The 16,399-nt window shown below is 47.7% G+C and overlaps 1 protein-coding gene across 1 annotated transcript in view; it reads right to left on the minus strand.

The window, feature by feature from the left end:
- The window catches only part of LOC113883524 (beta-glucuronidase-like), a 32,528-nt gene extending 17,579 nt beyond the window's left edge, over positions 1-14,949 (minus strand). The window contains 8 exon segments of the mRNA XM_027527313.1: positions 11-189; positions 407-559; positions 899-984; positions 987-1,085; positions 1,262-1,404; positions 1,588-1,751; positions 2,102-2,287; positions 14,858-14,949. Of these exon segments, the coding sequence (XP_027383114.1) occupies positions 11-189; positions 407-559; positions 899-984; positions 987-1,085; positions 1,262-1,404; positions 1,588-1,751; positions 2,102-2,269 (992 nt within the window). The 5' untranslated portion in view covers positions 2,270-2,287; positions 14,858-14,949.
- Between the last annotated feature and the right edge of the window lie 1,450 nt (positions 14,950-16,399).

Here is a 16,399-nt window from a genome sequence, read left to right on the forward strand (position 1 = left end):
CGGCACTCACGCCAGCACGATGCCCACACCAGGGCTCTCGTCGATGACCACGACCCCGTAGCGGTCACAGGGCTGCAGCACCTCCTCCGCGTAGGGGTAGTGGCTAGTGCGGAAAGCGTTGACGCCCAGCCAGCGAAGCAGGTTGAAGTCCTTCACCAGCAGCGGCCAGTCAAAGCCCTTCCCTCGAATCTGGAGGACAGCAGAGACGGATGAGCCCCTGCCCTCGACTCCATCCCAGACACGTTTCGTCCAAGAGCCGGGACCGCCGGAGTCACCCCATCAGCCCGCTATCGAGGCCAAGCACAGGCAGTGGTTTGGGGCGCTTGGCTCTGAGCTGCCCTCAGCCACTCCAGGGGCTGCAGGGAAGGGGATGGTAAGAAACAGGGACCCAGGAGCCCCTACTCACGTCTGCATCCTCATGCTTGTTGACCCCTCGGAAATAGAACGGCTTCCCATTGATGAGGAACTGGCTCTTGGTGACGGCCACGGTGCGGATCCCCACCAGGAGGGTGTAGAAGTCAGACACGGGCCCCACGGCCATCTGCGCCGTCAGCTTCACCTGCGAAATCGAGCACTGGGCGTGAGGCAGCCTGACCGGCCTGAGCCCCATGCAGCCTGAGCTTCACAGGACAGCCCCTGGCAAATCACCGCGGCCCACCTCTGGGTCTGCAGGTGGAGAGAGGCAGAAATTATATCTGCCGTGAGCAAGAAGAAACTTTTGCCCACACTGCCGCGGGGCTTCTCTTCCAACTCGGCCTCCCCACCAATGGCTGAAAAAATCAGGCTGGGGACTCTTCAATCCAATGGACCAGGAAGCTGAGGGGACCAGGCCTGCTGAAGCTAGGGCTGCTGGATGGGGGCAAAAGGCCTCCCCCAGCCCAATCCTCACCACCATTACCTCCAACGAGTACAGGTAGGCAGGGTGCTCGTGCATCAGGTACGGCCACCAGAGGTGGGCACTGGGCACCTGCAGCTGGCCCTCGGCCCTGCCCCCTTGGCCATAACTTTGCCTTCCTCATCCAGAAGAGACACGTCCACTTGGAAGTGGTCACTGCCCTGGACGATGATCTGGTAATTCACCAGACCTACAGGAGACGAGAGATCAGATGAGAGAGAAGAGGGGGGCATGTGGCCTGCGGTCCTACAGGTGAGAGCACCTTGAGGAGGTGGATGGGAGAGCCCGTCTCCAAGGGGATCTTTCCAAACAGGGAACCAAGCCACTCTGGGCCTGGCTGAGGGCAGATCCTGGCAGGAGCCTCACCAATGTCTTGGTCCACGTCAGTGGTGACAGTAATGTCATCCATGTAGGTGGTAGGTGTGGTGTAGAGGAGCATGGACCGATGCAGTCCCGCGTAGTTGAAGAAGTCAAACTTTGTGTTCTGGACAAAGTAACCCTTGGGGTACCTAGGACGGAGCAAGGGGACCGTGGCCTTGTCCTGAATCCTTCGATCTCAACTCACATGTCTCCCTGGCCTCCAAGAGCCAGGGCCTCACCTCTGCTGAAGCCACCCTGTCCCCTGGTAGGAAGACGTCTGGGCAGGGTAGGGAGTGGGGGTGGGAGCGGGGGCTGGGCAAGGTGCTGCTCACATGGAGGGGTCCGTCTTGTAGAGGATGGTCCCAGGCGGCAGGGTGTGGGGGGACAGCGTGTTGTTGATGGCGATGGTGATGCGGCAGGAGGACAGGGGCCTCCTGTCAGCCTCAAAGGGGAGATGGCCCCCCTCATGCTCGATCACATGGACCCCATTCACCCACTGCAGATACAGGGAGACAAGCGGAGGGGGTGGGGGCTTGGCCAATTCCGGCACACCCTCAAACACAAGTGCAGGATGAGGGAAGCGGACAGAGTGGGGCAGGCTGAGGGTTCTGCCAGCTGCCAGTGACCTCAGGAGCGGAAGAAAGGGGCTCCAGGGGAACAGAGGAGACCACCCTCCGCCACCCAGGGAACAAACCCAGTGTGGGGCCTTAAATGTGCCCCCGCCCCCACATGTACCCCAGAGGCAGGCTGTCAGGTGACGGCTGGGAGCAGGCACCCCAGGACAGCCCATGCCCCACCCTGCCCCACACCTGGCCACCGGCTCTGCCTGCCGCCCGCTGTACTGACCACAATGGCATAGTAGTGGGCGCTGCTGATCCTCAGAACCACTCTCATGCCCACGTCTTCGGTTCACCACTGGGGCAGGGTGATCTCCCGTTCATACCACACCCAGCCGACAAAACTCCGCAGCTGCCCATCCTGGCCCACGTTGTTGAAGCTGGAGGGCACCGGCATGTCCTGGGTAGGGCCGGACTGAGGAGACAAGGGCGGGAATCAGGTCCAGACCACCCGGGAAACTAAAGGGCCAGGTCCCCCAGCAATTCCGCCTGCAGGACAAAGCTGGACAAAATGACTTCTCCCCAGGGCCCTTCCTGGCGGCCCAGCAATAAGGAATCTGCTTTGCAATGCACGGGACACAGATTCGATCCTGGTCTGGGAAGATTCCACATGCTGCAGGGCAATTAAGCCCAAGCACCAAAACTAAGACTGGATGCAGCCAAATACTTATTAGGCTGCACGTTAAAATATTAAAAAAAAAAAAAAGATGTCTCCCAGACCCTCCCGGATTCCAGACCACCCTACCAGCAACTCACCAATGTCTTTCATGGACTCATTTAATTTTTACGACTCCATGAAGCAGACCCAGTGACTCACTCACTCACTCACTCACTCAAGGGTGCGCAGGGAACAGCGCATGGCGTTCTAGGCGCTGGGAATAGAGCACTGAGCACGGCCTCTGCTGTCACTGAGCAGCTCTGTGTAAAGTGTGGAGAGGCGCAGGGAGCTATCTTGGGGTCAGGGAAGGCCTCTGGGGGCCAGGGCCCATGAGATACAGCCTCTGGACATCCTGGCAGAACCTGAGCCCCACAAGGAACCCACTGAACCTCTTGACCCTGAACACCTCAGGAAGAAGGCAAGGCAGGAGCGGACAGATAGCTCAGTGAGTCTGGAAGCAGCTTGGGGAAGAGCTTCCTGAAGACACAGATGGGACACGGAGCTCGGAGGAAGCGGGATTCCCTGCCCCTCACAGCTGTACGCCCAGTGGCTGGCCCATGCCCTGCCACACAGTGAGGACCCAGTAAATTCTGACTGAATGAATGGATAACTTTCTGATGACACCAACAGCAAGGACGCTTGTGTCCCAGGTCTGGTGGGAGCAGAAGTTCTTTCTCAGGGCAGCGGGCACCGGAGTTTCCATGGAAAGGGGTGTGCCCAGGGCCACAGCCAGCCTGGGGCAAGAAGGATAGCCAGAAATGAGACCCTGACTAAGAGGAAGATGATCAACTGACTGCCACCGGGAGGAAGGCTGGCCGGGGAGCCGGGGCCGCTTTGCGGAGGAAACTGTGAGTGGGGCACGTGCCCGGCTCCCCCGCCCCTTTCTTCCTGTGATGAGGGCTGAGCGGCAAAGACTGAAAAAAGAGGAAAAGGTCAGTTTTCATTCCAATCCCAAAGAAAGGCAATGCCAAAGAATGCTCAAACTACTGCACAATTGCACTCTTCTCACATGCTAGTAAAGTAATGCTCAAAATTCTCCAAGCCAGGCTTCAGCAATATGTGAACCGTGAACTTCCAGATGTTCAAGGTGGGTTTAGAAAAGGCAGAGGAACCAGAGATCAAATTGCCAACATCCATTGGATCATCAAAAAAGCAAGAGAGTTCCAGAAAAACATCTATTTTTGCTTATTGACTATGCCAAAGCCTTTGACTGTGTGGATCACAATAAACTGTGGAAAATTCTGAAAGAGGTGGGAATACCAGACCACCTGACCTGCCTCTTGAGAAACTTATATGCAGGTCAGGAAGCAACAGTTAGAACTGGACATGGGACAACAGACTGGTTCCAAATAGGAAAAGGAGTACGTCAAGGCTGTATATTGTCACCCTGTTTATTTAACTTATATGCAGAGTACATCATGAGAAATGCTGGACTGGAAGAAACACAAGCTGGAATCAAGATTGCCGGAAGAAATATCATTAACCTCAGATATGCAAATGACACCACCCTTATGGCAGAAAGTGAAGAGGAACTCAAAAGCCTCTTGATGAAAGTGAAAGAGGAGAGTGAAAAAGTGGGCTTAAAGCTCAACATTCAGAAAACAAAGATCATGGCATCCAGTCCCATCACTTCATGGGAAATAGATGGGGAAACAGTGGAAACAGTGTCAGACTTTATTTTTCTGGGCTCCAAAATCACTGCAGATGGTGATTGCAGCCATGAAATTAAAAGACGCTTACTCCTTGGAAGGAAAGTTATGACCAACCTAGATAGCATATTCAAAAGCAGAGACATTACTTTGCCAGCAACGGTCCATCTAGTCAAGGCTATAGTTTTTCCTGTGGTCATGTATGGATGTGAGAGTTGGACTGTGAAGAAGGCTGAGCGCCGAAGAATTGATGCTTTTGAACTGTGGTGTTGGAGAAGACTCTTGAGAGTCCCTTGGACTGCAAGCAGATCCAACCAGTCCATTCTGAAGGAGATCAGCCCTGGGATTTCTTTGGAAGGCATAATGCTAAAGCTGAGACTCCAGTACTTTGGCCACCTCATGTGAAGAGTTGACTCATTGGAAAAGACTCTGATGCTGGGAGGGATTGGGGGCAAGAGGAGAAGGGGTCGACAGAGGATGAGATGGCTGGATGGCATCACTGACTTGATGGACGTGAGTCTGAGTGAACTCCGGGAGTTGGTGTTGGACAGGGAGGCCTGGCATGCTGCGATTCATGGGGTCGCAAAGAGTCGGACACGACTGAGCGACTGATCTGATCTGATCTGATCTGAACTTGTCTGTAAATGCAATCCTTCAATATTTTGGTTTTTTAAAAACAACTGGCACAAAAACCCAACCAAACAAAAAGAACAGGCACACATGCACTGTTCAACATTTTAAAAGTAACTATAAATACTGCTCAGGATATTGATCCTTTTAACATTTTAAATCAAACTTACACAAACTTTGAAGTATTTCATTATGATTTTGCATAAAGGATAATGTCAGATCTCTTCCAACTCTGTGAGTCATATTAATTCTAATAAGCTAGATGCAACCACCCCACTTGCAGCTGGAAGCTGAGCACTTACGTATCAAACAAGGTTGTGCCTAACCTCAAAGAGAGGTTGGATAATCTCCAGGGAATATCAGGTTGTCCAGGAAGTAACGATGAGACTGAAATAATAAGCAGCCTTTCTTTAGTTAACGTTTTACATGATGGCAACACTTGAATGCTGAAGGGTGCTCTTCATAATACTGATATAAAATTGCAGCTAACAATATGTAACTATTTTACAACGGGAAACAAATTATTCTACTATTCGGGTCTAACCCAATAATCAAATATGGACAATGTATATACTGAAATATAAAGGTTTTATTCAGATACAATATTCTTTCCTATTTTTAAATGAGAATTTAACAGTCAGATACTCTAGAAGTGGTGTACTGGGGAGGTGATTTGAATTTAGGGGGTGGAGCACAAGGATTTATTTTTTTAATCTATACAAAGCTTTAAGATTTCATTTTTCCTTGGAGGAAGCCCAGCCAAAACCCATGATGCCTGGCTTCAGGACCTAATGAAGCTCAGGCTCTGGTAACTGATTGCAAAAATTCAGTTAGAGACACAGCAGTAGGTGAGAGGTGGATTTGTTAGGATTCAGAGAGAAGTACACCCTGCAGGGTGTGGGCCATTGCAGAGTGCAAGGGCTTAGGCCATGCAATGTGGCTGGGCTAGGTTTTGGGAGCTGGGTGAATTCATATGCTAATGAGTGGGAGAATCATTCCAACCATTGGGGAACCACCCACTCTTCTTCTGATGGTGTCTTGGAGCTGTCCTGCCACCTCTGGTTGTCATTTAGCTTACAGATTGGGGATTAAGGTTTAGTTCAATTTGACTTATCATCTTGGACCCAACTGATTTTAATCAGTTTATGTTTTGCCCTTGCACTATGTCATTCTTTCAAAAGTTGTGCCCTGCCCCCTTCCCTCCTGTTTCGTGCTCTTTTCCTGATCCCCATCCGGGCCCACAATGTTGCCTCTACAGTCTTCTGGAGGGACAACCAGAAAATAGCTGGCTCTTGGGAAGGAAATACTGTATAATATCCAGTCCCTCTAGATATTCAGGCCTTCATCTTCCAATAGGTGGGCTATTGGGCCAAGGAGTGTTTCCTACAACATGTGCAGCACCAGCATCTCTCAGTGAACCCAGCAGGGCAGGTGAAAGGCACACAGTGCCTGCTAGAAGTCCATCTGTTAGCCTCCCTTCAAAGGCAACTGGGCTTCCAGGGATAATGTTTGCCACTTTGGGAGTTAAGCCCTGCAGGCTGTTTGGGCCAAACCCTTACCACCCTTCTCCTAAAGTTACAAACATACCCCAGGATCAAATCTCCATTCCACTTTTATAGAACATCTGGTCTGTTGCCTCTTACCGATTTGTTCTTAAGCCAATTATTAACTCCTACAACCAGGACCCTGCCCCCTTGTAGGCAACATTGCTCCACCCAGCCTATTATTAAAATACTTTAATGCCCCTAACAGTGAAGAAGGAATTCATAGGGCCTGGACTCCATCTTAGGCCTGTTCATGCTGACCATGCTCGGCCACATTTCCAATGGACTCTGAACTCTGTGTTTAGTCCCTATGAAAACAACAACAGAAGGAAGGATAAGACCCCCTCCAGACAGGGGAACCTTGAAGATCGTATCTAGGTTACTCATCGCCTAAGAGAAAACATACACTAATCACCCCTTCCTCCAGACAGGCCATAAATTTTTCTGTATCTATCGGAGTGTAACCTTGGGTTTATTGATTATTGGCTAATTGTTTGACTGTTTGAGCACATGAGCACATAGCACGTGAATGATGGGGTTATTGGGATTGTATTTTCCTTGGTTTATGTAAGTCTCAAGGAATTTGGAGTGGTGGGTTCAGACACATACACATGGGGTATAAAAGATTTTCACAAATGCTGGTCGGAGTCCTTGGCTAAGAGGAGACTCTGCCTTGGGCCTGCCGGTGTAATAAACTGCACTCCACTATCTGCATTGTCCTTCTGAGTGAGTTTGTTTCCCGGAACGCATGGCTACAACAACAGGGCTAAATAACCCACTCCTTTGTCATTATTTCCGTTATTATCTCAAGTGGGTCTATGACAATGAAATGTTTACCATTGGAGACACCCTAACCTGCTCTTATGGGGGACTAGGGGAGGAAATCAGTGACTTACATTCCCTTAGAGCAGTAAGAAGATAAAGCTTATGACTGTTTCACCAGGTTCCAGGTCTCAGGGCACAGGCTTGGATTGCTTTACATCATGATATCTATTCCCATCTGTGATGAACAAACTGACAATGAGTTAAAATTACAACCCCTTAATCCTACTCAGCACTGGTCACGCTAGAGACCTTGGGGACACCCAACTCCAGTCTGGGAGTCTCAGGAGGTAGACATGCCTCGACCTGCCTAGGGATCTGGTACCTGAAAGGCTGTCAAGCCACAACCTGCTCAGGGACCCGCCAGTCCAGGGGTCCCAGGAGGTCATCATGCCTTGACCCGCCCAGGGACCCAATTCTCGGGAGTCCCACCTGCATCTCCAGGAGGCTGTCATGCCTCAGTTTGCCTGGGATCTGCACCCTAAACCTTGCCTGGCTCTCAGGTTGCAACAGTACTGGGTAGGTAGGATAAGTCTCAAAAAGACTTACCTCCAAGGAAGTCCACCCATGGAAATTGAAGGAGGCCTATTAGTTTTTTCTCTTTCTTTTCCTCTCTGTAATGACTGTCTTTCAGGTTGCAAATAACCAATCCACTTCCCAACAGACACCCTTGAGATGCATCCTTGATGACTGGAAGTTGTTAGAGTTTGTCCTCTAACTCTAAGGAGAAGTCGATTAAAATTCTTTTGTGCCACTGAGTGGCCACAGTATCCTCTGGGGGACAAGGAACACTGGCCAGAGGATGGGAGTTTAAATTACAATACCAAAGAGAAATTAAGGAAATAATTCCATTCACCATTGCAACGAAAAGAATAAAATACTTAGGAATATATCTACCTAAAGAAACTAAAGACCTATATATAGAAAACTATAAAAAGCTGGTGAAAGAAATCAAAGAGGACACTAATAGGTGGAGAAATGTACCATGTTCATGGATTGGAAGAATCAATATACTGAAAATGAGTATACTACCCAAAGCAATTTATAGATTCAATGTAATCCCTATCAAGCTACCAACGGTATTCTTCACAGAGCTAGAACAAACAATTTCACAATTTGTATGGAAATACAAAAAACCTCGAATAGCCGAAGCAATCTTGAGAAAGAACAATGGAACTGGAGGAATCAACCTGCCTGACTTCAGGCTCTACTACAAAGCCACAGTCATCAGACAGTATGGTACTGGCCCAAAGACAGAAATATAGATCAATGGAACAAAATAGAAAGCCCAGAGATAAATCCATGCACCTATGGACACCTTATCTTTGACAAAGGAGGCAAGAATATACAATGGATTAAAGACAATCTCTTTAACAAGTGGTGCTGGGAAAACTGGTCAACCACTTGTAAAAGAATGAAACTAGAACACTTTCTAACACCATACACAAAAATAAACTCAAAATGGATTAAAGATCTAAATGTAAGACCAGAAACTATAAAACTCCTAGAGGAGAACATAGGCAAAACACTCTGACATACATCACAACAGGATCCTCTATGACCCACCTCCCAGAATATTGGAAATAAAAGCAAAAATAAACAAATGGGACCTAATTAAACTTAAAAGCTTCTGCACAACAAAGGAAACTATAAGCGAGGTGAAAAGACAGCCTTCAGAATGGGAGAAAATAATAGCAAACGAAGCAACTGACAAACAACTAATCTCAAAAATATACAAGCAACTCCTACAGCTCAATTCCAGAAAAATAAATGACCCAATCAAAAAATGGGCCAAAGAACTAAATAGACATTTCTCCAAAGAAGACATACAGATGGCTAACAAACACATGAAAAGATGCTCAACATCACTCATTATCAGAGAAATGCAAATCAAAACCACTATGAGGTATCATTTCACGCCAGTCAGAATGGCTGCGATCCAAAAGCCTCTAAGCAATAAATGCTGGAGAGGATGTGGAGAAAAGGGAACCCTCTTACACTGTTGGTGGGGATGCAAACTAGTACAGCCACTATGGAGAACAGTGTGGAGATTCCTTAAAAAACTAGAAATAGAACTGCCTTATGATCCAGCAATCCCACTGCTGGGCATACACACTGAGGAAACCAGAATTGAAAGAGACACGTGTACCCCAATGTTCATCACAGCACTGTTTATAATAGCCAGGACATGGAAGCAACCTAGATGTCCATCAGCAGATGAATGGATAAGAAAGCTGTGGTACATATACACAATGGAGTATTACTCAGCCATTAAAAAGAATACATTTGAATCAGTTCTAATGAGGTGGATGAAACTGGAGCCTATTATACAGAGTGAAGTAAGCCAGAAAGTAAAACACCAATACAGTATACTAACGCATATATATGGAATTTAGAAATATGGTAACAATAACCCTGTATATGAGACAGCAAAACAGACAGTGATGTATAGAACAGTCTTTTGGACTCTGTGGGAGAGGGAGAGGGTGGGATGATTTGGGAAAATGGCACTGAAACATGTATAATATCATATATGAAACAAGTCACCAGTCCAGGTTCGATGCACGATACTGGATGCTTAGGGCTGGTGCATTGGGACGACCCAGAGGTATGGTATGGGGAGGGAGGAGGGTTCAGGATGGGAAACACGTGTATACCTGTGGTGGATTCATGATGATATATGGCAAAACCAATACAATATTGTAAAGTTAAAAAATAAAATAAAATATATTAAAATAAATAAATAAATTACAATACTATCCTGCAGCTAGAATTATTATGCAAAAGACAAAGGAAATGGACAGAGATCCCCTATGTCCAAATTTTCTTCTGACTGAGAGATATGAAGGAACTCTGTCTTAAGTATGGGATTGTTGTATGCCCTAAAAGTGAGCCGACTAGGCAAATGATGTTAGGCACAGACAACCAAGCAAAGGAACCCCCCCATGAAGGGTCACCTCCCACAACTCCCGAGTTGCCTGGTGGTCTTTCCTTGTATCCAAACGTGCCTCTGTATCCAGGAGCACCACCTCCACAAAAGCCAGCGTGAGTATGTCCCTTAGTTGAAACTGGAGGAGAATTTGGACCAACCCGGGTCCATAAGCCCTTCTCCCTCTTAGAACTAAGACAGATCAAATAAGACCTGGGAAGCTATACAGATGATGCAGGCAAATATATAGGTCCATTCCAACACATTACCTTGGCCTTTGACTTGATGTGGAAGGACATCATGGTCATATTTAGTCAAACTTTATTTGCTCCTGAGCATACTTGGGTTTTAAAGGAAGCCCTAAGATATGCAACGGGGCTTCACATGTCAAGTGGTAAATACCCAATAGGGGAAACTGCAGTCCCCTCCTCAGATCCTAATTGGAATTATAATCACCCTGAGAACCTCTGGGAAAAGGATCATTTTCTAATCTATATGAAGGCAGGACTGAAAGCATCCCAGCAAAAAGTAATCAGCTATGCCCAGGTCTCAGCAATAACTCAGGAGCCCAATGAGAACCCCACTGCCTTTCTGGAAAGGCTAAAAGAGGCCCTGTAAAAGTTTACCAATGTGGACTTAGACTCTTATGAGAGATGGGTGATTTTAAAGGACAAATTCCTGTCCCAATGTGCATCAGATATCAGAATTAAGTTACAGCAGCTACAACAGCAGGACCCTGCTGCCTCTTTAGATGAGATGGTCCAGACGGCCACCAATACCTTTTATAACAGAGAACAGAAGGAGCCAAGGCCCAGAAGGAGAAAAGGAAAGAGACAAGGCATGCCCAGATGCTGGCCACCCTCCAGGGAGGCCCTATGGCAAACCCCGAGTCCTTGAAGGACAAGGCACGAGGCAAATGCCTAATATAGATAGGTGGGCTATTGGGCCAAAGAGTGTCCAAACCATGACAAGTCTCCTAAAATGGCTTGCTATAAATGCCATCAACTGGGACATTGGGTGGCACTCTGCCCTCAGGACGCAAGAGCCTCAAGGTCAAGCACCAAGCCTTCCCTCACGAGGGTTCAACAGGACTGAAGCAGCCCGCTTCAGCCAGCCCACTTGTCACAGATAACCATCACGGGGCTTAGCCAAGGGTGCAACTGGATGTGGTAGGTAGGTCCGAGAATTTCTTGGTTAACATGGGGGCTACCTACTCTGTCCTGACCTCCTACTCTGGAGCCTTCTCCTCCCAAATCGATACCATTTTGGATGCTACAGGAAAAACAACTACTAAAAGATTCACCTGAGCACTTTGTTACCGGGATGGACAAATATTTTTCCACCAGTTTCTAGTGGTCCCAGACTGTCTTCCTCCCTTATTGGGAAGAAATTTCTCCCTGCCTTCAAAATCTTGCAGCTACTGCAGTTGTGATAGAAGGTGCTTTAAAACTCTCTTTTGGGGGCAAACTAACTATTTTTACCAGCCACCGAGTGAAACAACTCCTAAATGGGGGAGGCCATTTATGGATGTCTGATTAAAGAATCCTCAGATATCAAGTACTGCTGATGGAAAATCCAGGCCTCACTATATCCCCTTGTGAGGTTCTTGACCCAGCCACCCTCCTACCTACCCCCGAGGGCTCTCTCCCCTTTCACTCTTGCCTAGAAACCTTGGCTCACTGGACAAAACCCCGAGAAGGATTGTTGGAAGATCCTCTGACCAATTCTGAGGAAATCTGGTACATTGATGGGAGCAGCTTTGTCTTGGATGGAAAAAGAAGAGCCGGATATGCAGTAGTCTCCAATTTTGACACGGTAGTGGCTAAACCTTTGCCACCAGGTACTTGAGCCCAATTAGCTGAGCTCATAGCCCTGACTCGAGCTTTAGAGCTGGGAAAAGGAAAAAGAGTAGCTATTTACACTGACTCCAAGTATGTCTTTCTGTTGCTACATGTGCATGCTGCTATTTGGAAAGAAAGAGGCCACCACTTTACCACCCGAGGGTCCCCAATCAAATATGGTGATCAAATCCTTAGACTTTCGGAGGCAGTCCATCTGCCCCCTGAGGTTTCAGTCTCCCACTGTAAAGGACACCAAAAAGGGAGCACAGAAGTGGCACGAGGGAACCAAGCAGTTGATCAGGCAGCTAAGAGAGCAGCATTACAGAACCATGACCTAATAGGGGCTGCCACCTTAGTTCACAGACTAATTTGCCAGAAACTCCTTCATATACTGAAGGTGAGACTCTTAAAGCTAAGAGTGAGGACTTTCAAGATCATATGGGGTGGTTCTAAAAGGAGGGGCTCCTTTTTCTGCCTGGGAACTTCCAGTGGAAGTTGGTTAACTCCTTACATGCCACCACTCATTTAGGGGAAAAGGCCCTTCAAAGATTACTAGAAAGGTCCTTCAGAGGAACAGGCCTCCAAACGACTGTAAGGCAGGTGGTCTCCTCTTGTCCCACTTGCCAATTAAACAACCCCCAAGGAGCTCGAAGACCCCAGCTGGCCCAGCCGGTCCAACGACGTGGGGCCTACCCAGGAGAGGACTGGCAGATGGACTTCACCCAGATGCCAGTTTCTCAAGGGTATAAATACCTATTAGTCATGATAGATACATTCACAGGATGGATTGAAGGCTTTCCCACCTGGACTGAGAGGGCTGAGGAGGTGATGAAAAAACTGCTCCGTGAAATTATTCCAGGATTTGGTCTGCCCAGGTCATTACAAAGTGACAACGGGACATCATTTACTTCTAAAGTCACCCAAGGGGTCTCAAAAGCATTGGGCATTACTTATTATCTCCATTGTGCCTGGAGGCCTTCAGGAAAAGTAGAAAGAGCCAACCAATTCTTAAAATCAGTGATAAAAAAGATAACCCAGGAGACCTCTCTGGGATGGAAGGAGGCTTTATCAATAGCTCTTCTCCACGCCCGAATTGCCCCTCAGGAAGAGATTGGTCTTAGTCCTTCTGAGATGCTATATGGGGGACCTTTTCTTTAAGTCAATGACCTCTTCCTAGTTCCAGAATCTCAGACCCTCCAGTCTTATACCATGGCCTTTGGTCAATTCCAACAGGATATACGCTTGTGGGGTGTCAACTAGGACACAAAAGATTCTAAGGAGTCACTGCCATATGCCCCAGGGACTCAAGTCCTAATTAAAGTCTGGAAAGATGGGTCCCCAAAGGCTCAACTCCAGCCCACATGGAAGGGTCCCTACCCTGTAATACTTTCTACCCCCACAGCAGTCAAGGTACCAGGACATGACTCCTGGATTCACTACTTACGAGTCAAGCCGTGGAAGAAAACAGAAGAGGATACTCAATACACCTGTGAGCCCCTGGGAGATCTTAGATGCCTATTCAGGACTACCAATGAGTGTCATTCTAATGAACACCCCCAAAATCTAGTTTCTGGGGATAAGGTTTCTCAGGACAGCTCTAAAGAACCAACACAGCTTGGCAGGGGTTGTATTGCAAAACAGACAGGAGATAGATCTTCTGATCCCTGAACAAGGAGGGACTTGAGCCATCCTGGTGATGGGAATTTGGAGTTGGCTAATGCCCCTAACTAGCCCTTGTTATGCCATATTGATGCTGCTTATGATTGCTCCATGTTTTATCAATTGTCTAACCCATTTTGTCTCTGCCCAGGTCAACAAGCTACAACATGCAGTGCCAGTTCAACAAGGATATATAAAGTTACAGCCGACCATGGAAAATATTGCTCACCCTTAGATGGACACCGCTATAAGGACTCTGAGGCCTGAGACTGGCAAGAGGGGGAGGCCCAATGCCCTTCGCCATACCAGTTCAGCAGGAAGTAGCCAGAAAGACCTCGACGCCCCTATTCCCAAAGAACTGGGCCTCCCATCTATTGAGGGGGAATGTTAGGTAGTTAGAATAGGAAAAAGGAGTCCAGAAGGGCAGTGGCTAAAAGACAAGGAAGGGAAAAGCCCACGAAAATAGAACAGAGGAAGGTCTGAGGACTGGAGTGAAGACTTCAGGTAGAGCAAACAGCATTCCTGGCTGGCCCAATTTACATAGGGCAGGCCCAGAGGGAGGAAAAAAGCATATAAAATGAGGAGCCAAAGCGCTGGGGGTCTCTCTCATCCGTTCATGTCCGTGCTCGCTCTCTCTTTCCTCTTTGCATCTTTTGGGTTGGCATGCCCTCACGCCACGAGGATGTATTTTCCTTTTATTTTCTAAATAAAACGGAGCTGTAACAGTGATCTGGCCGACAGCTGAGAGCTGTAACACGGTCTTTCGAGAGCTGAGACACGTTCTGTCCAAGGGCTTTAATATCTGTCGCTTCAAATTTTTGTTGTGACGAGACAGAACCAAGGAAATTACACACTGCCCTGACGTTTCATCACATCAGATCAGATCAGTTGCTCAGTCGTGTCCGACTCTTTGTGACATGAATCGCAGCACGCCAGGCCTCCTTGTCCATCACCAACTTTTGTTCATAAGTAGTCTCAATTCTACACTTTATTCAGATAAGAGCGTTTAAATCAATTTTATATGACCTGGAGTGGTGTCTATCCTCTGTTGTTATAGAAAGAGGAAATTCCTGAAAATTTTTTCTCTTGCAACATTCTCAAGACTCAATACCTGCTTTCCATTAGCACCTACATAAAAGGAAGGCCTTCTACGGAAAGGAAAAAGGCAGATGCTAGTTCTAAACCAGAGGAGTAAGGGACATGTAACTTCTTACTTGAAGCACCTGATAGAAGTTAGCACCCTTGGGACTTACCTGATGATCCAGTGGCCAATGGATCCCATGGTCCCAATGCCAGAGGCTGGGGCGGGGGCGTTCGATCCCTGGTCAGGGAACTAGATCCTGAATGCTGAAACTAAGACCCAGTGCAGTAAATAAATAAAAAGAAATACTTAATTATTATTATTTTTTTTAAGTTAGCACCTTCAGGTCATCTCACCTCTCCCTGATCTACCCCTGACACGTCTCACAATCCTCACAATCCGGAACAACCCTGTCTATTTCCTCTCAGGAATGCCTGGGGTAGACTGAATAACAAAGCACTGCCATCAGCATCCCCAGGAGAGACATTCCCCGCTCCCAGCCCCAGCAAGCCAGGCACAGCTGGGTAGTGCTTTGCCAGATCCAGCCATGCTGACATGTATAGCTCTGCTCTGTCCATTTCAATGACTGGAGAGTATCCCATTGTATGAATTACACCACACAAAGGTCTTGATTTCACCCTTTCCTTTGAGCATTTAGGTGGTTTCCCGTTTTCACTTTACCATCAGCACATTCTTCACATGCCTGCTGACCTTTGGCTCACACATGATACTTTCCCCAGGTGTTTCCTCAAGATGGAGCTGCTGGGACTGGAGAGTCTGTTCATCTTCCCCTTTTCGACTTTCCTGTCCCTTTCCCTGTTCATCTTTCCCAGGCACTCTCCATGAGGCTGTGCACACTGGCGTTTTTAGTCCCAGCTACTCCATATGAACTGATTTATTTGAAAAGACCCTGATGCTGGGAAGGATTGAAGGTGGGAGGAGAAGGGGACAACAGAGGATGAGATGGTTGGATGGCATCACGGGCTCAATGGATGTGAGTTTGAGTGAACTCCGGGAGTTGGTGATGGACAGGGAGGCCTGGCGCGCTGCAGACCATGGGGTCGCAAAGAGTCGGACACAATTCAGTGACTGAAATGAACTGAACTGAACTGACTACATGAAAGCTAAAGAAAATCGCCCAGCCACCAGCCCCTCTCTGGGCCCAGCCCAGGCCCACGCCTCTCCCCTTTGACCGCCTCTGCTTGTGTCTGCTTCACAAAGATGTCTTGCTAATTTTCATCTTGACTAGATCTTTCTGAATCTTTTCTCTTTATATGTTTCATTCATCTTCATTGTATGTCTAAAGCATGGAGTCATGATGCTATTTGACTGTAAGTCTGCCCTAAGTCTGTGACTTTTCTATGCATCTCCCCCATCCCACAGCACCCTTCTATTACTGAGTCCAAGCTCTCTCTACTCACCACACAATAGTCCACTTAACAGAGAGAGGTGTCAAGGCAAGGAATACAACTTTACCAGGAAAGCTGGCTGACTGACAAGATGACAGACTAATGTCTCAAGATAACCATCTTTATCAGGGTCTGGATGCCAGGTTCTTTTATAGACTATGGGGGGATGGGAGGATTAAAGTAAAAAGGCCATTAATCTTGCAGCTATCTTCTAGAATGGCCAATCTTGGGGAGGGTATGAGTTAATGTCTTCCCTCCTGTAGCCATCCACAGGTGAACATGGTCCTGAACAAAGGTGTTTTGGT

This window comes from Bos indicus x Bos taurus, chromosome 25 (assembly GCF_003369695.1).
Source record: "Bos indicus x Bos taurus breed Angus x Brahman F1 hybrid chromosome 25, Bos_hybrid_MaternalHap_v2.0, whole genome shotgun sequence".
Lineage (NCBI taxonomy): Eukaryota > Metazoa > Chordata > Mammalia > Artiodactyla > Bovidae > Bos > Bos indicus x Bos taurus.